The sequence below is a fragment of the Oryza brachyantha genome, chromosome 4, assembly GCF_000231095.2.
Source record: "Oryza brachyantha chromosome 4, ObraRS2, whole genome shotgun sequence".
In the NCBI taxonomy this organism is placed as follows: domain Eukaryota; kingdom Viridiplantae; phylum Streptophyta; class Magnoliopsida; order Poales; family Poaceae; genus Oryza; species Oryza brachyantha.
In genome coordinates, this window is record NC_023166.2 from 9,364,739 (window position 1) to 9,389,573 (window position 24,835).

General features: G+C 44.1%; 2 protein-coding genes, 1 long non-coding RNA gene and 1 pseudogene across 3 annotated transcripts; 3 read left to right on the forward strand and 1 right to left on the reverse strand.

Moving 5' to 3' along the window:
- Positions 1-238: 238 nt before the first annotated feature.
- On the reverse strand, positions 239-9,634 carry LOC102700987 (annotated as a pseudogene).
- Positions 9,635-12,657: 3,023 nt separating this feature from the next.
- LOC102701261 lies at positions 12,658-13,671 on the forward strand. The gene is made up of 4 exons (XR_001550070.2): positions 12,658-13,101; positions 13,177-13,272; positions 13,340-13,396; positions 13,470-13,671. It is a non-coding gene; the product is annotated as an uncharacterized LOC102701261 (long non-coding RNA).
- A 489-nt stretch (positions 13,672-14,160) lies between these two features.
- Positions 14,161-15,520, forward strand: LOC121054187. Its single transcript, XM_040523190.1, has 5 exons — positions 14,161-14,375; positions 14,640-14,731; positions 14,815-15,012; positions 15,099-15,212; positions 15,262-15,520. The coding sequence occupies exons 1-5, from the start codon at positions 14,161-14,163 to the stop codon at positions 15,291-15,293; spliced, it is 651 nt and encodes a 216-aa protein (XP_040379124.1). The 3' UTR covers positions 15,294-15,520.
- Positions 15,521-22,970: 7,450 nt separating this feature from the next.
- LOC107303444 lies at positions 22,971-24,604 on the forward strand. Its single transcript, XM_015835952.1, has 3 exons — positions 22,971-23,191; positions 23,387-23,621; positions 23,942-24,604. The coding sequence occupies exons 1-3, from the start codon at positions 22,971-22,973 to the stop codon at positions 24,602-24,604; spliced, it is 1,119 nt and encodes a 372-aa protein (XP_015691438.1).
- The last annotated feature ends 231 nt before the right edge of the window (positions 24,605-24,835 follow it).

The following is a 24,835-nucleotide window of genomic DNA, read 5'->3' on the forward strand; positions in this document are numbered from 1 at the left end:
CTGCACGGTTGAGTACTGTCATAAGTTATAAGGGTTTTTTTTTTTTTTGCAGTGAATAGATGTAGGTGTTTGGCTAGGCAGTGGTGAAGTGAATACATGGCGGATGGGCCAGGTAGCCGCTAGCAAAGGAGACATGCATGCTGAGAGAAATGGGCGCATGGATTTATATGGGTGAATGGATGGATGATTAGCTTAATTAATTGGGGCAGGCATGCATGGATTCACCTGATGTAGCTCGTCACTGGGGCGCGGTCGTGAGACTCGGTAGATAGGAGCCACGTGGCATGACGCTCTCCAGCCTTGGGCAGTACTCCAGGCGCAGGTGTTTGTTGAGGTAACGAAAATTGTAAACATAAAAATCCTCAGTAGGTTGAGTTGAGACACCCATGCATGCATTCTAATCTGCTCTTTCAAAAAACATGCTTCATCCGATGGCATAAACGAAGCCTGCAGTCCTCCAGCGAACACAAGTCGCCCAGATCAGTAAGACAAGACACGTAAGTGTCATTTGTCACAGAAACCGATCTGGCAGCTTCTAGAAGACGTTTGATGAATTGGAGGCGCAGCCGTGGACACTGCCACTAAAGCTCCTTTTGTCATATGATGGTGTAGTACACATCACCGTAAGGGGATTGCTTCGTCTGTGCTACTTCCTCCAGCTTCTTGGCCAGCATGTCTTGTTCATCCTCCAGCCTCATAATATTGACCTTGCATGGTGCAACTTGAACATAGAAATTAAGATTGGAGAAATTCTCCATTTAGTACTGAATTTCCAGTTCTCTGATTGAAGCTGTAAAACAATCTAGAATCCTTCACGCACACACGAGCAACTCGATCATCATGATGACTGGAATGTTCATGCGCGCAGTGATCCAAGCAAAACACGCCTGGGAATCGCTGCAGGCGCCCATGCCAAGGATACCGGCTCAGGGATGGAACACCCATGAGAAGCAATTGCCTAAGCTGGGGCAGGTTAGGGATGTCAACTGGGAGCTCCTTGATAGCTGTAGCGGATAGGTCCAGTTCTTCCAAAGCGCCAAGATCTCTCAACTCCACGTGCTCCAGCTTTCTGCATCCTTGCAGTGACAAGCACCTTACGTGAGGTGCATTGATAAGCAAGAATGACTTTAGTGTAGGATGCGTAGCCATTTTAATATATATCCTCTGTTAATCTCTTGTCGTCTGTAAGCTCGAGTGACTGAAGGTTCTTCATATCTTGGAACATATTCTCGGGGAAATATTTTATTTGAGTTCCTGTGACCACAAGCTTTGTCAGACTAGACAATGCAGTGATAGAAGGTGGTAACTCCACAAGGTTGTCACAGCTGATTAGCACAAGTTCCTGCAGATTTGGTATATTTTGGAATAGGGCACAGTGGAAAGATTTTATAGCTGAATAGGAAAGATCGAGATAGAGTAATTAAGTTGGTGTTTATGTTTCTATCTTCTTGTGAGGTTGTTCTCTCATCATTATAGAAGCTGGATAGAGTTTCAAGGTTACTGCAGCCTCTCAGTGAAAGAAATTGGATATTTGGGAGGCACCAAACTGAAGGAGGGACTGATTCAACTGGAGTATAAGAGAGGTCAAGAACAAGAAGACTAGGGAGCTTTGGCAACAGGTGGTTGAGCTTCGTAAACCAACTTGATTCCTTTGAGCAACCTCTTAGAACAAGTGCTGCAGTTCCACTGGGTTCTTCCTCCTTGCTTAGCCATTTCATATTTGTGTGCCATGCTTGATCTTTCATTCCTTGCTTGCAGGTCATCCCTATCCATCTCTTGTCCTGCAACCATTGCTCCTCCTGAAATATATCACCTTCTGTCAGGTTGTCTGTAACAAGACCGTGATATGCTAAGAAGCGTGCAGCAGTTTTGGTAGCCTCCTCACCTTCAGTGAGCTGGAGAAAAAGGTAGCTTCAGTACTGAATGCTCCTGAAACGTTTGGACGATGAGGTTCCCAATTTGATATGCATCATCATGGTGCCTGATGCCCTTGCTGTGGAAGTCTTCTTGCACTAGTGCTCTTGGCTTACTGGTAGTAGTAAGGAAGCCTTGGGCAGCCCACTGACGGATAAGCTCATCTTTGGTAACCATAGGATTATTATTATTATTGTTGCCTGCATCGGGTGGTTCATGACGTTGCGGCGAGAGCAGCAGGGCGTAGAGAAAGCATCTGAGGGCAACATGATGCCTGTGCTCCTCATTGTCCTCCTCCCCCACTGCCTTGGAGATGTGCTTGGCCGATTGGCTCAGTGCGAAGATGATGATGATGATGATCATGATGACATAATCATCGAGGAAATCAACTATTTCATCACCTTCTGACTTGCTCTTGTTGCAGATTTCTTGGGACGTGGTGGACAGAGTGTTGCCAGCTAACAGGAGGAAGCATGAGCTTGTCTGTGAAGTCACTGGACGTGAAGGGTTCGTACAGGTTCTCTTGCTGGACAATTTGGAGTTGATCCGAGGAACCAATCTATCCAAGTAATTGTCGAGCTCGTCAGATCCATCTCCCATCATACCCCAGGAATAATAGCGTGTCTCCCCTAGGGCTTGCTTAAGCCGGTGGTATTCTTGGTCGACCAGACCGAGCTCCTCCGCTACTGCAGCGACTAGCTAGCTGCCTCCCCATGCTCAAGACCAAGTTTCGGCCTCCATCTTCTTCTTCTTCCTCCGGATTGATCAGCCGGACCTTGATCACGTGATCAAAGCCCCCCCAAATTTGGGGGAAAACTCTAAAAAGAACCGTGATATGGCCCGCTTGAAGGAACCCGCCGCCGGCCCGATCCCGACAATCCACCACACACCACCCTTGAGACCGGGTTTACCCCATTCTTCATCTTTGAGAACATCAAGGTAGCCTCCTAGCCTGCAGGTGACGTAGACAAATTACTAGTTAGTTGGCTGGCTGGCATGAGGCCGGCCGGCCGGTATGTATGCATGCAATCCGAGAGATAAATTAAGTTGAATTCCGTCACGAAAGTCGGGATTCGTTTGCTTGTGCTTTCAACGAGGGGCGTCATGTGTGGCTGTTAAACCCTCTCGGATTCGTTGACACGCAAGTAAGGATAATTTTATCGTACCTGAGAAATGTGAAATTTTGATATACAAAAGTAATGCTACCAAATTTTATACTAGAACACATGATACATCCCTTTCTTTCTCGAGGATGGTAAGATTGATCTTAATAATTGTTTGGCGTGGTTCATATCAAGTTTATCTAGTCTAAAATAAAAAAGATATGTTCAAAAGATAATCCAAAGTAAACTTAAAAAATAAAATATGGTCCACGTGCAACTTACTCGACTTTAAAAATCTCAAAGTGTACGTACCCAAAATAAATATGATGGGTCTATGCCACTGTAATGCTTTTCATAAATACATAATACGATAAACTCGCTTATGCAGTTAAAAGTATAGCAGTGTACACACTAGCTAGTGCTGTTACGAAGGACTTAAGCCCGAGGCAAACAGTGGAAATATGTGGTTTTTCGTAGCTTTCATTGCTGGACGAACAAAATTTCACAGTAGAATATGAGTACATATATGAATCTAAAAAGAGAAAAAGGCATTATTTATCTTTCCGAAAACAAATGAGAACAAGTACTACGAGGGTGGATTTCAAAGGGTTAATCATGCATTCCACATGTCAAGCAGAATTTGTGGGACAATACTATATAAAAATTATGCATGCACACACACCCTACCATTCATACGCACTGCACACCCACGTATGATCCTTTTTAACATACGTTCAAGAGACACAGGTAAGAAATAAATTCGTGACCTCACTAAATTTATGTTAGCATGGCCGTCATCTTTTCGCTTCTGATTATGCTGGTAAATTAAAATTAAAATTTTAAATTTTAAATTTAGAGTTAATTTTAAGATTTTTTATCATAGTTTAATTAATTTTAACCAATGCTTTTAAATTGTTAAAAATACGTATATAAAAATTTTATTTACAAATTACTATTCATCTGCAAATATGTATGTTCATCTTTTCTATCAGAAAGCCAAACGATGACCACCTATAAAAATATATACTCTCATATGTGCCGGTTTAGAACCGGTGTACAACGCTGCACATGTTGTTTAATTTTCTAGGCACAAATAAGGCCTGAAAAAATATGTCATGTTTTATTTTGTGTCTCTGCACGATTACGTACGTTTCCCAAGTCACATCTCTTCACGTGTTGCATATGTAAAGCACTTGGATCATGTAAACTAGATTGGCCCTGCGCAATTGCGTGGATAGAACTAAAACAAATGTATCAATTATTCAAAATTATATATATTATATATTTTTATTGAAAAAGTAGAACCTACAACTTGCTAGCTACATCTGCCATCAGTTATTTGTATTGCATGGATAATTCTAGGAGGTGGAACACATATATTTCTATGATACCATATTATTGAGGAAAACAATAAATTAAATAAATAACTGTATTAGATTTACAAAAAAAAGTCATACATGGGACTGCTTGCTCTTAATTACTGATGGAATTAGGTTAAGAAAATGGTGTAATCAGTCGATGAAAAGGTGATCCAGAAGAGTCCAAGTTTAAGAAGGAATCGCAGAGACCATGGGATGACAGATTAATTCTACCTATTTATTATGCAAAATTTAGTAATTTTTTTCGTCTCATGTAGTATTATGCCTTTTTTGGTGTTTAGATACACGTTGAGTCCGATTAGGACTAGGTTTTCTTTTATTTTTAGGAACATATATTACATCTAATAGGGACTAGATTTATAGTCCGATCAGGACTTGGGTGTTTTCATTTATCTTTTAGAAAATGTGTATCATGTCCAATATTATGGACTAGTATTCAACGATGGGTATAAATATGTACACCTAGTTCCTTGTAAAAACATCTTCACTAATGTTTTATCACCGGCGGAACTTGGTAACTAATGTGGGGCTGCATCGCTTCAATGTATCTCTAGAGGGGTAAGTTCTACATTTCGTTGGCCCCAATACTTGTATCGGGTAGATCAGGACTTCCTCGGTTAGGTCGATATTCTGATCTGGTTGTATGGTTGCTAGTTATGGTATTAGTTTTACTTTAAGTTACTTTTGCATCTTTGATCGTTTTTGGTTAATTATCTAGTGATTGTATTGGTCAGACCGGGACTTACTTGGTTAGATCCAATATTCCAATCAAAATCTATATTGTTGCTAGTAATTATATAGGTTCAGTTCTTGGGTTGAGTTGGTTGACCACTTTGGGTGATTTTAGTTGATTTGACTTTTGTTGTTTGATAACTTGAATTTAATATTGTTTCAGTTCGGTCCGATATTTTAGATTGTGTTTATCAGATAGTTTATATTAGGTCGATATATCTTGCTTGTTGTTTTATTGGAGTTCTAGATAATAAGTTATTAGTCACCAGCCCATCGACTTGATAGAAATCTTGATATGTTTAATATCTTGCCTGACATTGCTAAGTGTAATTTTAAACTGTCTTGGTTTAGTTCGATCTTCTAAGATTATTTTCACTAGGGTAGTCTGGATATTTTATAGATCTTGGTCGATCAGCCAATGATCCTTGCGAGACTGCATACTAACTCATTGCATTTATATCAATAATATATTTGAATGTCTTACTACATTACTACCATCCCTGGGCACAAGAAATACAACTGAACAAATCCTAACCCATCAATAGTATAAATTCACTTGTCTTGTGTAGGGGTGAAAATGATCAGAAATGGTTGGAATTGGTAACATGTGCATGGAAACAGTGGCTTGGTCGATCTAGATTCAATCATGTTTATCAATTTAACTATTTATTGTTTGCTATAATATCATGCATATAGAATTTTAAAGACAGAAACTACTATGTGCCATCTAGTGTGTCCTAGTTCAACAAGTTGGTACTAGCATTGCTATTTTCTATAATATACCACTAAGTTTGTTCGTTGGTCTACAATATACCATTAGGTCAGTTATTCTTTTAAAATAATATCCAATACACTCAACAATTATTGATTTATTCAATTGGAAGTTTAAAATAGTTTTTTTTTGTGTGGCCTCCTTGTACAATATTACTGCTTTTCATAAAATATAATTTATTTGTTACATGTTGCATATCTTTTGTGCTGCTATTTTAATGTAAGTCATATTTACATGATGCATAAGCGAGTTGACCGCGAGAGCGGGAGGCATGTGATATTGCAATAATCTAGTCTGACCATGTACCCATGGAGCTTACGCTGTTATCATAGTTATAATGTTCATGGCCACACCTTCTAGTTCGGTGAGTGATCCCATTTTAAGAAAAAAATGCAAACTACCCTAAATCTGCATAGACTCTCTCTATTATGGGAAGGACCATTCATTATTGATGATGTGACACACCCATGGACTTATTGGATCAAGCACAAGGATATCACATCAGTGGACAACTTGCGGAACACCGAGCATGTTCCCCGTCTACTATCATGGAAGACTTATCCAACCTGTTAATAGATGTAGGCCAAACCACATAATAAAACATAGGGCATGACTTAATTGTTGTATTTTCTTTCACCATAAGGAAATGGATAATGTTCTAGCAAAATACTACCATTTATAGAATAGGAATCATACACCGCATCTGGTTAGGTTATTTACTGTGTAACATCACTCCTCGTCCTATATAAGATGGGGAAGGAGCCTCAGACTAGGGAAACTACATCTACCACAATCACAAGTCAGCCGCTATAAGTCACCATGATCTATATCCCTAGACATAAGCAATACAATCCGGTGGATTCTAATCCATAAAATAGGAGTAGGATATTACCACATATTGAGGGTATAAACTTCTATAAATTCCATTTTTCTTGTTTCACCATCTAACTCTTGATTTAGCAAAGAAAAACCTCATGTTTATTATTGCTAATAACAAACATCGATATCGATAGTACACACGTGTTTGTGTGTGACTATTTTTCTTGAAAGTTAGTACAAATGAGGATTTCTATGCGCTGGTACTCAACTTTGAGTCATGCGTGGTAGGAATTTCTCTTGCGTACCGTTTTTAAGTGAATTGTAATTAACATAGCTATAGGTTGTGACATTGACACTACCCACGTCTTTTAGGTGAGATATACTAACCGAGCTCATGGTATTCGACAAATAGACGTATACATGTACTTATTACTTAAACATCAAATTCTTCCCATATTGCTATATTTGACAATATAAGAGATTTGGTGTGTGAAAATGACAAAAGTACACCAGACCTCTCATGCAATGGTCCTTAGCGTAGTTATATTCTTAATGATTTCTATGAATATGATTAGGAAAACTAACCAAACATATAAGTGCATCAGATCGAGACTTCTATATCATAAACCTACGACAAGTGAAAAGGGATGGATAGCTGAGCTAATTGCATACATAATTAAATTAAAAAAAAACTCCCTGCGCTCCATATTATTAGTCAATTTAGTTTTTTCAGTACTTCAAACTAATTTAAATTTAACCAGGTTTCTAAAAAAACAAAGAAACATCTGCAACACTAAATTAGTTTCACCAATCCACCATTAAATATATTTTATAGTATCTTTGTTTTATGTTGAAAATGTTGCTATATTATTCTATATAAATTTGGTCAGACATGAAGAAGTTTCACTTAAAAAGGTCTAAAATTTGACCAGACATGAAGAAGTTGCACAAACATATTTTATTCATCATCATTATTATCGCATGACACATTTGACGGTTCAAAACATTTGTATACTGTTTAACAATGCAGATCCTCTTCCTTTATGGTAGATAGAAATTTTCATTTACTATGGAATGCCAACACCATATCATGAATTGATCACTAATTAAGAATTTTTCCTTCTTAAGTTTTCTATATTTAATGAACAATTTTTCTATAAGGATCACTAATTTACGATGGATAAGATTTGTTATATTATTTCTCTATCACAAAATTTCTGGACATAAGACAAACTCTTCTACAAAACCATTAGAGGCTGGCAGCTCGTACTAGTGTTCTTCGCATTGTCTGTAACGATGAACATTGGTAACTGGCTACAGTACTTTCATGGCTAACAACATACGGACACTTCCATATGTAGCAACACATTGATGTCGCCCGGAGCAGCAACACACGTCGTCTACAATAGTCCTTTTGTTTTCTTCACTAATTTTATATAAAAAACATATTAAGCCTGATTAGGGTAGTTATCATGTGTGCATATATGCGTTAGGACATTGAACAATAATAAAATGGTATAATCATATTGATTGTGAAAGAAATAACATGTACACTATAATGTTTTCTTGATGAGTATTATTGTCTTCCTAATTTATATTTTGGGAATATGTAACTATTATACGACATGTTTAGATAAATAACTATAAACCACATATATATGTATTAATATAAAATATAGATCACTACTTATATTTTTGATTTACAAGTTAGGGATAAGTGTTATATAGATGTTATAAATGATATTTTAAAAAACTGATGACATACTATTAAATAAGTTTGTTATGTATTTACATATAATAAGTGGATGATGGCTAATGTAGGATGAGATATGCCTACGGACGTTGCACCAGGGTGATCCAAAATCATCAACTAAATTCCAACTTGTGATTAATCACTAACAGTAATATCAAATAAATATTTGTCAAATGGCATGAGTGTTCTGGGGCAAATAGACATGCGTGTTTTGGGTTGAAGGAATTCTGTGTTGGTATTATATCTTGGTAGTTAAAATAAGTGAATTATTTGATTTGTCTAATGTTGAATCACTACAGTCAATAGCAAAATTGCTCCAAAGTCTCCAATGAAAAGCGATGAAGCGAACCCGTGCGTTTCTCCGGAAAATACTGAATCAAAAACACAACCAGTGGAAATATCACGGTTAATTTGACTTTGGTAATTAAACACTATAATATATAATTTTTTGTACTGAAAAATGTTTGTGATAATTTTTTTAATTTGTATGTATCGTAGGGTAAGAAGATAGAATGATATTTGATTTTAAACTCGCATAAATTTTAGAAATTGAATTGTACGTCATTTTAGAGTTGCATAATTATTTTGTTTATTTGATATGATCCACAAAACTATACAATTATAATGGGCATTATTTACTGTTTACTTAAATTGTACTCTTCCTACTGTTACTTCAACTCAACTTTCCAGTGTCATAATGCATATTATTAATATGTTTAATTTCAATTTGTTCTTCTAGTTAAAAAAACAATATTTATTTTAGTTTCTTAATTAATAGTTCGATGTACTCGTATCAATCAAGATGTGCATCATGTAAGCACGGGTACAATACCAGTGATTTATGGTGTGAGTACTACAGGTACTCTGAGTAGAGCCTGCTGTTTGTACATAGTTAGAAATCCATCATGTGAGTGAGTCGCGACTACAGATCCAGAGTTCAATAAGATCCGTATGCACCAATTAATATTAACAAAATCAGTCCACATGATTCATTTCCAATCAATGCTTGTGTAGAATAGAGAAGAGAGCTCATTGGTAACCAATTATTTCTTTCTACGTGAACTCAGGATCGAATGTAGTATATGTATACCAGTAAGGAAGGTACGTACCAAAATTTTTCATCTGTCAAACCATCACGGAATTTGTCCGACAATCTTCCCATGAGATACAATTATGTAGAGTTAAATCTTAGCATCCCGAAGATCTGTATGCACCAAAAGTTATTTGAATTAATCATGAGAAGTTACTGTACATTGTTCTGCAATGGAACATGTAGATAAAATTGCTTTTTTTTTCTTATATGTAAAAACCTCCCTTTCAATTAGTAAACATTAAGATTGTGCTATAAAAACATATAACATCCTAATTATATTTAACCGATATATCCTACACATATGATCAATGCCTTTACTCAATGTATTGTGTGGATGTCTTTTGGTCGCTCTAAGAAATCTCCATAATGGAGCAAATATTTCTTGTCATATTCTATAGTCATGTTCCCTATAATTATTACTTGTTGACATATATCTATATATACATAAAAATTGAGACAATTCGTTCAAACATATGGGTTTTTCACTATTAAAACTGAAGCTGCATTTTAGTTTCCATAGTCCACTCCTTTCGATTTAGTTACAATTTTGTACAGTTTTAAAGGGGAAAATCAGTACTTCATACTTGCAAAATTCTCTTTCATCTTTGTCTTGAGACAATCAATATAATAAGTATCTTCCATGGATTCTAAGATTTAAATTGACAAGAACAGACAAAATAAAAGGTTTACCTTCGTAGGGTTTTGTTTCCCACCGTGGGTTATTCTCAAAAATGCAAGGTTTTATTCATTTCATCAAATGTTTTAAAAGTATGCAGGAAAATAAATATTATTTTGCCACATTTTCTTTTAAATTGACTACTCCATCCTTCTTAGTTTTTTCATCCTACATGGATGTATGGATAACCAAATCCCAGGGTTTCATGCATGTAAAATAAAGTCTATATTTTACAAATGCCACAAAAGCATCAGTTTTTTTTCTTGATATAGTGTTTACCTCTCCTTTTGTTTTTTCCTTCTAGTCAAATCGAACTGTTTGGACAAAAAAGTACTGAATAATGCTGGTTTTCACCAAGAAAACAGTGTTCTCAATCCTCAATCTGATAATGGTATTGTTTGTATATCATCTGGCTTCTTGAAAAGCTCGCACTACAAACACCGGAGAAACTAGAAAAAAAAGAGAAAAGAAAAAATAAATCCTTTGGTGAACAAATTTCTCGAACTACTCACAAAGTGGAATGGAACAAGGAAAGAGGTACTTACCTGACAAGTTAACTTGGCAATGTAATTTGCACGTTAAAGAGAGAGTACAAAATATCAACAGATTAAAAAAAACAATATAGGGGAAATCTTTTTTTGGGGGGACTTTTTTTTATAAATAACTACAGACATAAACTAATGTGAATGGAATGGAGCAAACATAGGCATTTTTTTGGGTTTTGTTTATTTTTGGAGTGGCAACTATAAATAAGGGTTGAAATGAAGGCGTAAGATCAGAAGAATGACGCAGAGGCGCACAGCTTGCAGCATCAGAGATATTAAAGAGGACCGCGAAGCGCAGCCACCACAACACTCCTGGGATTTAACTACTGGCGTGTTTGCTCGTGGTGGTATCCACGTCGCCCGGTGCTGGACTATTGCAGAAAGGTCCTTGGTCCCCATCGACACTCGATTGGCGAACTTGCAGAGAGGCCCTTGGTTCAGCTGATGGCGGCCTGTCCGTTTTGTTCTCTCCGTCCCCTCCCGCGTAGCTCGGTCCAGCACTATTGCCCGTCCTCCTCGGCTTGCTCCGGCCGCACGGCGCCGTCCTCCCCTTTGCGCTTGGCCCTGCCGTGGCCTGTCTCCTGCCGTTCACCGTCTTCTTACCCAGGTAGCGAGAGAGCCGTCTTCACCACCGCCTCTTTATTTGCCCTTTTCTCTTTTCTTCCCGTTTTGTCTGTCTTCATAGGTTGCTCCGCTGTTGCATCGCCATATGTACGGATCGGTGATGGTGGCAGAGCCTGGTCCAGGAATTTGTGTATCGTTCTTTTGGTTGGGGGACTTATCTTGCCTACGGTCATCTAGATCTGGTGGGTGAATTTATGTGTCGTTTTGTGCTCTGGTTTCGATTGGGCGATTTTAGCGGTTGCGCACAGCTATTTCTCCTTTCTTATAATAATTCTGCTGCTCTTTTTACATCCCCATCTACGATTTAGGATGGATTTATTGGGTTCGTTGGCCCGGCGTGGTGAGCTGTTTTAGTTTGCCTAACCACCGGTCCTCACCACTACGCTCAGGGTACCGCTCAGAGGCCATGGAGGTTGACGATGAGGACATTTCCTATCTCACCAGCTGGGCTGCCGTTTGCCTTGCGATGGGAGAGGTGAGTTCTTTCGTGTTGCTGTTCTAATTGTTGCTGTAATAGTATTTTCTCCAAAGAGTTTAGATTATCGTGCACTTGTGTGGAGCTGCAGTACAAGCTGGCAGACATGAAATCGGTTTGTGTGATTGGTACCTATAGGTTTAGCGTTGCCAACGTTTTTCTGTTGTTCAGATTAAGTCCGGCTGCTGTGCCATTTTAGTTAGGCGGGCTAAATACGGATGTCAATATATTGCCTCCATCAGAGCACCGATGCAACCATTGGCTGTATTAGCCTTACCTTTGGTTTGTCTGATAGGGAAACAACCATACAAAGATTTGCGCCATGCCATTACCGACCAAAACTGTAGGTATATTTATTTGTGGTTGCTGATTCTGGATCATGCTATTGCTTAGAAGCTATGTTGCTGTCAACCAAGCCCACATGTTTAATTATTGTTATTTATTCATCCTTCATCGTGCTGGTCTTTCAGCTTTCAGACATATATCGTTCCTCGGTTTTTACCGCTGGATATTTACAGCTGATTTACAGCTGGGTGTTTTTGCCTGCCCAGGTTAGATAACCATTGGTAAGATGGTATGTACCTTCGTAGAACATATGGAAAATTCAGTGTGTTCATGCTGTTAGCAGCAGTGTGCTCGATGTTCTTCTCGCATGTTGGGGTTAGAGATGGTGCTGTGTATATAGCTTTATCTCCTATTTCATATGGCTAAAGATAACACGTCGTTTGTTGTTGTTGGTAGGAATTTGCTGGCTGTTTCTGTGGGATGAGGGCGACAAGGTAAGCACCATCTTGCTTCCATGTGAGTTGCTGTAGAGAGGGCACCATGTGGTTTCTTTGGTGAGGTGGTACTATGCTGCGGACTGCGGTATGTTGAAAGATTTTCCTCATAAAGCTTTCAGCCTGTCACAGTGGATGTCCTTTGTCTGTTTGACTGTGGGGGTGTTGTTGCCCGGTGGCCCACCTAGAAGTCACTTTGGTCTATAGTACGCTTATACTGTGTCTCTCTATCTCCCCCTGACATCCTTGACTTTTGGTGCATCCCCCTGACATCCTTGACTTTTGGTGTATCTCTATGTCTACTAGGCACAGCCTTATGTCTCTCTATGCAGTGTCTGTTTTTATGGCGATGTCCAAGGAACGCATGTATCGCCTGTGTGCTTGGTACAGCAGCGCGTAAGCGGCCTATCAAATCGACATGCGCGCACTATGCCACGGTATGGTTACGCACTAGTGCCTTTTGCATGCCCCTCACCTTTTTGCTATCTTCCCTGCTCGCTTCTTCCTTGCAGGTTGAAAGTCTCAAAGCTACTGCGCTGCCTCGGTTGGCTTCTTCGCTTTGTTTTCGTCTTTGCCGCATTCGCTCTTACACCCATGGTGAACACTAGGTGATTCGCTACCGAATATGCCTTTCATGCTCCTTGACTATTTTTCTCAATGCATGTGTCTGTGCAGGATGGATCATAGCTGCTGTAGTGCTGCCACTGCTTAGGATCTGCATCTCGCCTCTAGGTTTGTTACCTCCATGTGAGGCTGTGTAATTGCTTATGGTTGCCGATTATTCATTGTTGTTGTTGCTTTGCAGTGTCCTCTAAACCCTTCTGGTGCGGACACGGAGCACCCCAGGTCGCTCGGGCCAGGTGGTTGGTTTCCAGATTTTTTGCTCGCCTCTGCTAGCACGTGACCTTCGGTCTTGTGAGGTGTATATATCCACCCTTCTCCTACAATTTCTGTGTTTAGTTTTGCTTTCGTTTTTTCGCATATGCCTTTGTGTTTGCTATGTGTTTTTATTGCGGTTGGTTTGCTGTGTGGGTGTCCTGGTATAATTACTACCACCTTTTGTGTTGCCTGCGAACATGTTGCCCTTGCTGTCTCAGCAAGCACTATGTATGGGCCTATACAGCCAGTCATATGGCCCGTTGTTGCCTGCCTGGCTGTATTTCTAATCTTTCCTTTTCTGACTTCCATCGCTTTGCCTGCTGGCTTATAGCAGTAGACCATACACCTCTCCGCACCCTTTTAAGATATCTCTTCATGACTCGCAGTGTTATTTCTCTTCCAAGATGGTTGCTGTTGGGGTTTCCTTTGTTTCTTTGCTAAACGCTGCTGCGTGGCATTGTGGCCTGCCATTCGTCACATACCTTTGGGAGGTAGATGGCAACGACACCTTGCTAGCAGGTGTTGAGCTTGCTCTCCCATCGGATGAGAGCCCCAGCAAAACAATAAGCAAGTTCTTTTGGATCGTTGCATCTGATCAGCCTGCTATTTCCTATGAAATGGTTGCACAACAGGCTGTTAGATTTCTACAGGCCAAGTATGGGTTCGCAATCCACGACTACAACCTGCAGAGCTTGCTTTCATATTGGCAAATAACAGCCTCCGCGGTCGACGCGGCTCTTACAGCCTCATCGCACCTTTCTAGGTTCCGGGCACGCTATGCTCCAATGGATCTAACATGCGAGGGTGTTCTGCAACAATGTATTGCTTTGTGGTCCTGCTTCGTTAAGGAAGATCACTTTTTCTCTAGCACATATAGGCCATAGAAGTAGCTAATGCACCAAGCAATAGGTGCCTCGCATGCAGTCTAGTGTAACAGTGCATGTGCTTCGCTATGTTTGTTTGTACTAGAGTAGTTGTTCTTTGGATTAACATGTGTCTCCCTTCCGATACGCTGAATGAGACGGTTTTATGTTGATATCCATGTTATATGCTTATTAATTTGGTGTTGGGTCTATTATATGTTTGAGGGCTTCAGCTCTTTGGCGTGTGCGATGTCGGGTCACCCTTCCCAGCGAGTTCAGCGGGCACGAGAAAGTCGAGCACGCCGCCGTGCTTCATTAGGCCAGGGTCTGTTATCCTTTCCGTGCCACAGGGTGCTGCCTATCTCTTAAAACATAGGTTTCACCCAGAACATGTTTTGCGCTTCTTATGATTTTTGCAGGCTCCTGTGTTCGCCGATGTTAGTCGTACAACGTCTGGGTTATCCACAGGCCACTCGATACCATCAAGCAGTAGCCCAGGTTTCCCTACCCATGCTCTCGGTTCGTCTACTGTTTTATCTGGCTGTGGTGGGTCTCAGTCCAGCCCCGTTGGTGCCGTCGGTGCTAGCTCGCTGAGTGCTCCCAATAGTAAGTTTGTACCTATTTGTGTTTTGCCCTGTCGTTTTCCCTGGTGATGCTTATGGTTCTCTTAACATGTTGCTGATTGTGTTTAGGGAAAAGAACACTTTTAGATGTGCCACGTGATGCCGCTGCAACACATAGAGAACAACGTCGTTTGAAGAGATTAGGTGGTCACCTAGGGTATTTGGTTCAGAAAATCCTAGATGGTATATTTGCGCTGCGACTAGTTTTCCATGTCCATTTCTGTCTGGGTAGGACGGTCGTGTTCTATACCTATCATATCTTAATTGGATGTCCTGCCTTTGCCTAAGGACTATATCGCATCATTGAAAGGTCTGTTCAGCCATAGTGAATTTTTTCGTTTACACTTGCTCCACGTTGCCCCGTGCTTAGTGATTACCTAATATATGCAACATTGTATCCTGACCGATCCTATTATGGTGTACCCTCCCATGAATGCCCTTACTGTGGGGCGGTTTTCTGGTACCAAGAAAGTCAAAAGAGACAATGATGTTGCGCAGCGAAAGATTGCATACAACTTGTGTTGTAGGGGCGGTAAGATTTGCCTGTACGACCTAAAGTACCGACCTCATGTGTTGCCGAACCTTCTAAGATTTGATGGCGATAGACGATCAAAGTGTTTCCTCCGCCAGATCCGATCATACAACTCGCTTTTTGCGTTTACTTCCTTAGGAGCTGATGTAGACAAGTCCATCAACAATGGAAAAGCACCATGTGTTTTTAAGATCCAATGGTATTGTGCACCATCGGATTGGCAGCCTGCTGCCACAGCGAGGTGCCCCACCGAAGTTTGCTCAACTCTACATATACGATACTAAAAACGAGATTAACAATAGGATGAGCCTATTCGATAGGGATGCCTATGCTGATGGGTCTGACCCATCTATTGTTACACAGTTAACTGGTATGCTTGATGAACACAATGATCTGGTCAAATCTTTTCGCTTTGCTAGGGACAGGTTAAAAGAACACGGTGATGAAAAAATTGCGCTAAGGCTCTTGGGCTGCAACTCAAAAGACGAGGTCCAATATAACCTACCAACAAGCGGTGAAATAGCTGGTATAATTGTTGGTGATTGTTCAGATGATAAGTACACATATGATGTTGTTGCCCAGTCCTCCGATAGTAGGCTTAGACGTGTGTCTGCATTGCATCCATCGTATATGGCGTTACAGTACCCTTTGCTTTTCCCATATGGCGAGCGGGGGTTCCATCTAGCTATAAAATATAGCGATTTCCCAAGCATAACTGGAACATCACGACGCTATGTGACGATGCTTGAGTACTACCGTTGTCCCCTCAACTATAGACTAAATAAACCAAACCCATATACATGTTGTGGCCGTCTTAGTGATTCTATATGTGTAGATATGTACTCGACTGTTGAAGGATCGAGGCTCAAGTTTTTTGCTGAGAACCAACCTGATTTACGAGCAGAGTGTGTTTACGGAATTGCTGATGCGATTGACCATGGTCTTGAGTCTGGCGATTCTATAGGCCAGCGATATGTGTCTTGCCTTCCAGCTTGTCATGTCCAGAAATTTACACCAAATTTCTGAACAATAGCATGCATTAATCTCTGTCCAGAAATTAGTCCGAGTACACACTATGACAAATCAATACACAATTCCACGACTTAAAAACAAATAAAAACAGTTATCTATCGAAATGCAGCGGAAAAGAAAAACAAGACTAGACCATCTAATCTTCAGCTTTAGCTGGCGATGACGGCTCCACACCACAGGCATTCTCGACGGTGGACTGAACCTCACTTCAACCTTAGGAACAACCTTCTTCTGACTTCTGACTTAGGCTCTGGCACTTGCTCTGGTGGGGGGAAAAATTAAGCAAGGCTGAGTACAAACCACCGTACTCAACAAGTAACACCCAAGAGAGAGAATAATGAATGCAATAGGGTATCAAGGGATAGGCTAAGGTTAAATTGCACAAAGCTGCCGTAATTTAGTAAAACAGTAGATAAAATTGACTGAAATAAAAGTAAAGTAACATTAAAAATAATCAACCACTGTCCAACGTTACACCACGTTGCAACAGGCCCAAACCACTGTCCAGCATTACACCACACTACAACAGGGTCAACCCTTTGTCCAACGTTAAACGACGTTACGATAGACCCAAACCATTGCCAATGTTACACCACGTTGCGCAGGGTCAAACCAGTTCCAAGATTAATCAAGTTATTAAAGTGGTTCAACTAATCCCAGAGAATCTGTCAGTTCACCCAATAACCGCGGGCACGGCTATTCGAATAGTTTTACTCTGCAAAGGTGTACAACTTTACCCACAAGACATGGCTCCCAAGCATGTTATCATGCCCCAACGTATCACCACGATACCTCAGTGCGGAAACCATGATAAGACCTTTCACCTAACCCTCCGTAGACAATCGCACCGCACTTCAGGTTTCACCCCCTCCTTTACACCAAGTCGGGCAGTCCCCTCTTGTGCCTTGGTGAATCCGGAAGCAGCGGAGGCTTTCGTTACACCACGATTGCCCGTCCATACTACATCATGCTTACCCTTGCCTTGGTACGTCGAATAGGGACAAGCTAGATTACGAGTCTCACCGTTGCCCATTTTGGCTTGTGGTTAGTACGTGTAAGACTTTCAGGGTTTCCTGAGAACCGGTCCTTAATTACCATGGGCACGACTCTCAAAACCATGCACCCACAGCCTACCATAAGCAATATTTTAGTTTTTATTAATCCACATCGGGAGATTAACCACGATCAAAACCATTAAAGGTCTATCAAAGTCTAATTAATAATTAAATGATAATTGGTGAGCTAGTTGAACTAAGCATGGCTAAGCATTGCTAAGCCTATTTCTAGTCAAATTAACCCTGGGATGACAATAATAATGAGTGGGAATCAACGGGTATATTGGTAATTGCCCAATAGATAAATACAATAAATTTATTTGTATAAAACAATGCATGTTTGAATGTAAAGCGGTGAATTTTATAAACATAGGTTCAATATGATCAAATAAGGGTGCCACTTGCCTTGCTTAGACCCAGAGGAACTTTGGCGACAACTTCGGGAACGAACGGCGTTGCGACGGGGTCAAAACCTACGATAAACAAGGCAAAACAAGTAAAACAGGCTATAAAACTACTAAAACAGGGAAAGAAACTATTTTTAATGGATTCTTGGCATTTTTATTGATTTAATAAAATTTGAATGGACCTAAACGGAGACTAGATGAATTAGCTATGAATTTTAGAAGATTATCTGTGTTTTTAAACTAAACAGAAAACCTTAATGATTTATTGCGTAATTAATTGGAGGGATGACATCAGCGGAGGGAGAAAGCTGGCGCTGACGCAATGGGCCCACTGGTCAGTGAGTCATGGAGGGAAAGGGAGTATGACACGTGGACCCGGGGAGGAGAGGAGAGAGAAGGGAGGGGCGGCTGACCAAAGGGGCCCACTTGGCGGTGAGGGGAAAACAGAGGGGGAAAGAGGGAGCTCTGCTTCGGCCAAACAGGGGGCGGCCGAGCGACGGGTGGTGGCGGACAGCGATGGCGAACGCCCGGCGATGGCTGACGACGAGGGCGGCACCGGAGATCGGGGCTAAGCACACATGCGAGCGCGGCGGCGCGAGAGCAGCGGCCGGGGTGAGGTGGCGTGCGGGCAGCGAGCCGGGGAGAAGAGAGGGGGAGCGAGGAGGAAGGCAGCGGTCGACGACGGGGTGACCACGGGGTAGAGCGGCGGCGATGCGGAGTGGCGTCGGCGGCGTGAGGGAGAGAAGAGGATGGGGAAGAGAAAGGGACGGCGGCGACGACAGCCGGGGAGAGAGATGCGGCGGCCTCAGCCGGACGGTGGCCGAGGGCGCGGGAAAAACGACGGAGAGGAGAGAAGAGGGGGACGATGGCGAAGGCCGGTAGCGCGTCGGCTAGCAACGGTGGCCGTGACGGCTTGCACGCGCGGAGGCGACAAGAGGAGGAAAGGGAGCGGACGGAGGAGGGGCGGCAGTGTTGGCGGCGCGACGACACGACGTCGGGCGGCGCGGCGCGGCGCGACGTGACGACGGGCGCCGAGGGAGAGATTGAGGAGGAAGGGGAGAGCTCACCGGGCGGACAACGGTGACGATGACGCAGAGCGGCGGCGCGGTGGCACGGGAAGGCGAGGGGAGAGGGGAGGGGAGGTGCTCACCGGAGAGGGCGATCGAGGGGCGGCGAGGAGGACCAACGGCGTCGACGCGCGAGTACGAGCCGGGAGGAAGAGGACGGGAAAGGAGGAAGAGGCGATGGCGTCGGCCGAGCGGCTCGGGTGATGGCGCGGGCTCGGCGACGGCGAGATAGCGGCGGTGGTGCGGCCAGATGGCAACAGCGATGCACAGCGCACGCACACCCTCGATGACGCGCGGCGAAAACAGAGGAAGGGAGAGAGGAGGGAGGAGAGCGGACTCACCGTGGAGGGCGACGACGATGATGTGCGGCGTCGGCGCTCGACGGTGGAGAGGCGGTGGCAGAGGAGATGACGACGCACGTGTGGTGATCGACGTCTGGCGGCGAAGACCGTCGACGGGCGACGACACGGAGCGGCAGCGAGAGGCGGGCGCGAGGGAGATCGAACGAGGCGGCGGCGGCCAAGAGGAGGGGATCTATAGGTGGCGACCGGCGCACAGGGCGTGGAGGTGGTTAGCGGTGGCGCGGCTGTTGCTGGTGCGGCACCGGGATTTGCGGGCGGCGGTTGAAGGCGGTGACGCATGGATTGCAGGGATGGTCGTTGGCACGGGGCGGACGGCGCGCGGTGGCTGGAGGGACGACGGTGGACGTTGCGGGCGTCGATTGGGTGGCACGGACACGGCGCCTTATGTCCGGCGCGGCAGAGGCAGAGGCGGCGATGTAGCTCGGCAAGCCCACGGTGACACTGGCGCGGCGGCGAGGCAGGGGCGACCGGGTAAGGCGACGACCTCAGTGAAGCGGTGACGCAGCTTGGCGGCCGAGCGGCGGGACGGCGCAGCGAGGAAGGGAAGGGGAGAGGCGGCGGCTGCATCCGGCGACGGCCGAGGCGGAGGCGAGCACCGACGGTGTGCACGCGCGCGACGGCGAGGGAGGCGCGAAGCGGGTGAGCAGCAGCGTGGCCCAACTGCGGAAGCGGCGAGGCGCAGCAGCAGGGCGAGGCGAGGCGGCGAGGGCGCGGCACGGCGGCGAGCTACGTGGCTCAGCGCAAGCGATGCGGTGGCGAGGCGAGCGAGGGGCGGCCGCACGGCTCGGTGGCCAGGAGCCGCGCGACGTGGTAGAGGCGGCGAGTGCGCAGGCGAGGCGGTGGCGAGGCGAGCGAGGGGCGGCCGGCACGGCTCGGTGGCTAGGAGCCGCGCGATATGGTAGAGGCGGCAAGTGCGTAGGCGAGGCGATGGCTCGGCACGGCACTAGGCAAAGCGGCGGAGAGGCGCAAGGCATCGGCGTGACGGCGCGACCGGTGCGGCGAGCGGACGCGGCACGGCGACGAGGGCGGCAGAGCGCCGGCATGACGAGATGCACGCGATGCGAGGTAGATGAGAGCGGTGAAGGCGACGGAGGCTGAAGGGGCGACACCGGCAGCGGACGACGCACGACGCTCGGCGGCGGCGTGGGGGAGTCAACGTCGTCCGGCGGGCTCGGTTAGGACGATGACAGCGACGCGATGGGAGGGCGGTGGTGCCACGGGCGGGGTCGCGACTGCGACGACGAGGCGAAGGAGACGGCGGGTGGAGGGACAACGGCGACGGCCAAACCGCGCAAGGGCGCGGCGACGGCGTCTGCTCCGGCGAGCGCGGGCGGAGGGGAAAAGAGGGGGAGATAGGGAGATGGAGGCGCTCACCGGTGGCGGCGTAGGCGAGGTTACGTCGGCGAGGTTGAGGCAGAGGTGGTGACGAGGGAAGGCAGCGACGACAGGCGTTCGGCAGCGAGATCGATCGACGGCGGCGAGGAAGCGGCGGCGCACGGGATTTATAGGGGGAAGGCGCCGGCTAGGGCGGGGCGGCGATTGCGGAGTCTGTACCGGCCACGGCGCAGCAAAGGCGGCGGCGGGTTCGGCCACGATGCGGCGGCGCGGCGAAGTCAGGGCGGAGGCGGACTTGGGCGCGGCCGGCGCAGCGGGGTGCGGTCGCTGATAGGCAGGCCCCGCCTGTCAGTGGCGCGAGGGAGGAGGGAGGATGGACTCCGCGGGCAGGCGCGGCGCGCGGGCGAGCAGGCGAGCTGGGCCGAGGTGGCTGGCGGCCCATGCGGGGGCACGCGCGCGGGGAAGAAGGGCGGCTCGACTGGCCGGCCTGGAGGGGCAGAGGGATGGGCCGGCTCGGGAAGGAAGAGGGGAAAAAGAAAAAGGAAAAAGGAAAAGGAGTGAGGAGGAGAATTGGACTTCGGCCCAATTTGAGGAGGAAGGGAAAAAGAAAGGAAAAGGAGGGAAAAAGGAAAAGAGATAAAGAAAGGGAAAAGAAAAAGAAAAATGAAGGAGGAAAAAAAAGAAATTGCCTCTAATTTTTTGCTGATTTTTATTAAGTTTCTTTGAGCAAATTTTATTGATTGCAATTCAAGTTTAAATCCCGTTAATAATTTAAAATGCTTTTGGGACATTTTAGAACATTCCGAAAAGTTTCCAATTAGTTAAATTAATTTATACACTGCTTTTCTCCTGAACTTTAATTAACAAATTATTTTTAATACAGTATTTAATTATTTCTTGGCTTGGGGAAAACTCAGGGCGTGACACAGCTTTACTGGAGGGCCTCGGTACATGGTGCAAAATTACCAGGATGCGATGGCTGTTTGTCGTGTTTTCGGTTCACCTGATCTATTTATCACTTTCACGTGTAATTCCAAATGGCAAGAGATATATGGCGCCCTCCTGTTTAAGCCAGGCCAGGTGCCAAGTGATCGGTCCGACATAATTGTGCGAGTTTTTAAAATGAAAGTAAACGAGTTCATCGCTGATATTAGGGAGGGGAAAACTTTTGGTCCAGTCGTTGCAGGTGTGGGTCATCTACGTGTTGTTTCCTGCCTGTTTTCGTGTGTTTTTCTTCTTCTAATACCAAACATTTTTGCATGTAGTTCTATACACAGTGGAGTTCCAGAAACGTGGGTTGCCACACATACATTGTCTTGTGTGGATTGCAGCAGGCAACGCTGATTTCAGTGCCGCTGCTGTTGATGGTTTCATATCTGCTGAGATCCCTGACATATTTAGTGATCCTTTCGGCTATGCTTTGGTTGACGAGTTCATGATACATGGTCCTTGCGGTGACAAAAATAAATCATGTGTGTGTATGAAAAATAACCAGTGCTCCAAGCATTTCCCTAAGTCCTTCCAGGATGAAACAACTCTGGACGAGTTTGGGTTCACTATATATATGCGCCGTGACGATGGCCGATATGTTGTTAAAAACGGGACCAAGCTTGATAATAGATGGGTTGTCCCATATAACCTAGCCCTTTTGAAAAAATATCAAGCGCATATTAACGTTGAATGGTGCAACAAGTCGAACATGATTAAATACCTTTTCAAATATGTAACAAAGGGATCCGATAGAACAAAGGTATATTTTGAAATTTCTAGGGGCTTAGCAAACAGACCCGCAGACAATGGAGTTACCGCCCGAAATGAAATAGAAGAATACATTAATGCTAGATTTCTATCTACCTGTGAATCAATCTGGCGTACAATGGACTTTGACATACATTATAGGGTGCCTACTGTTGAACGTCTAGCTGTGCATCTTCCAAACATGAATTTTGTTCGCTATCAAAAAGGCACTTACCTGAAAAAACTGCTTGAGAGCCCTGCTGCGAAAAAAACTATGCTAACAGAGTGGTTTGAGGCTAATAAAAACACTTGAGAGCACGAGAACTCACATACTGTGATTTTCCGAAAGAATGGACGTGGGACAACAGTGCACGTTGTTGGCGTCCACGTACACCGGTTGAAAAAATAGGTAGAATGTATTATGTTAGCCCTGTTGCTGGAGAATTATACTACCTACGAATGTTGTTGATGATAGTAAAGGGTGCGACTAGCTATGCCGATGTCAAGACCTATGAGGGTGTTGTTTACCCAACATTTAGACAGGCATGCGAGGCAAGAGGGCTTCTTGAGAACGATAACGAGTGGCACTTGCTCTTTGACGAGGCTATTGTGTCTGCATCATCCTACCAATTAAGGCAATTGTTTGTTACTATCTTCATGTATTGTTTAATCGGAAATGTCTGGACTCTTTTTGATGGCTATTGGACATATTTTACAGATGATATCCAGCATCGCCTTAGAAAAGCGCTATCAAATCCCTCCTATGTGGTCCCACGTGATAGGCTGGTCTGTCTCCTGCTTAAAGAATTTAAAACTCTTTTCGCAAACAGTGGTGGTAATATAGACGATTATGACCTGCCACAACCAGCATTGCATCCAGATGATGATATTGGGAATAGGATGGTCAATGAAGAACTAGCTCTTGATAATGTTGCTCTTGCTGCCCATGCTGATTCCATCATACCCAAACTAAACCCTGAACAAAGATACGTGTTTGACACAATAATGTGTCGTGTTGCTGAATCGAAGCCTGGATTTTTCTTTGTTTATGGCATGGTGGCACTGGTAAGACATTTCTATGGAATGCACTAATCTCTAAGGTAAGGTCTGAGAAAAAAATTATGCTGGCAGTTGCTTCGCTGCTCCTTCCAAGAGGACGCACTGCCCATTCTAGATTTAAAATCCCAATTGATATAAATGAAAATAGTCTATGTACTATCAAAAGAGGGACAATGCTTGCTGAACTTATTCAAAAAACATCAATGATCATATGGGATGAAGCCCCGATGACTCACAGGCGATGCTTCGAAGCTCTAGATCGAACTTTGCGTGACTTGCTTTCAGAGTATGCCCCTTCTAATAGTGTGAGGCCGTTTGGTGGAAAGGTTGTTGTCTTAGGTGGCGATTTTAGACAGATATTACCGGTCATAAGGAAAGGGTGTCGTGCTTCTATAGTCGATGCATCTATAACGAATTCTCCGCTTTGGAGCCATGCTGTTCTTCTCAGGCTTACTGTCAACATGCGGCTCTTGCAATGCGAGCTTAGTGAACAACGACGGCACGAGCTAGAACAATTTTCTCAATGGGTGTTAGCGCTTGGTGATGGCAGGTTGCCAGTGTCAAAGAAAAAGGATGAATCTGAGGCAACTTGGATTGACATCCCTGATGATTTGTTGATAAAAGCACATGGTGATAAAATACATGCGATAGTACATGAGGTGTTCCCAGACTTTGCCTCTAGGTATACGGACTCTTCTTATCTAGCATCACGTGCTATTGTTTGCCCGAATAACTTAACTGTCGACGAGATAAATGATTTCATAGTTGGTATGGTGCCTAGTGAAATGAAAGAATACCTTAGCTGCGACACCATTTCAAAATCAACTGATCATATACCAGATTTTGATCTTATGTACCCAACTGAGTTTCTAAATTCAATTACTGCTAACAATTTTCCAGCGCATAAGCTTACACTAAAAAAGGGTGTTGTGGTGATACTGCTAAGAAATCTAAATCAGTCGATGGGTTGTCTGATGGTGATCATATAGCTCGACAGCCTTCTTCTTATGGAACACAACGACCATTGGTTGCGACAAAGTTCTCCAGGCGTGGGGAAATATCGCAGTTGCTTGCCGATGTCATCTATCAACAAGCTGTTGTTGTCAAGGTCCTTGGAGCTGGTTAGCCAACCAGCACGAGGATATCAGCTATGATAAGTGCCGTCTGCACATGTGAGATAGATGATTTTGCTCTTCTGCCCTTTCGTCCAATGATGTACA

Coding starts and splice junctions, on each gene's coding strand:
- LOC121054187 (XM_040523190.1), top strand. CDS start 14,161: ATGGTTGCACAACAGGCTGTTAGATTTCTACAGGCCAAGTATGGGTTC. Junction 14,376..14,639: donor CAACAATGTATTGCTTTGTG/GTCCTGCTTCGT, acceptor TGAGGGCTTCAG/CTCTTTGGCGTGTGCGATGT. Junction 15,213..15,261: donor GGTTCAGAAAATCCTAGATG/GTATATTTGCGC, acceptor CTGTCTGGGTAG/GACGGTCGTGTTCTATACCT.
- LOC107303444 (XM_015835952.1), top strand. CDS start 22,971: ATGTATTATGTTAGCCCTGTTGCTGGAGAATTATACTACCTACGAATG. Junction 23,192..23,386: donor GCATCATCCTACCAATTAAG/GCAATTGTTTGT, acceptor TTTCGCAAACAG/TGGTGGTAATATAGACGATT. Junction 23,622..23,941: donor TTTATGGCATGGTGGCACTG/GTAAGACATTTC, acceptor TTTGGTGGAAAG/GTTGTTGTCTTAGGTGGCGA.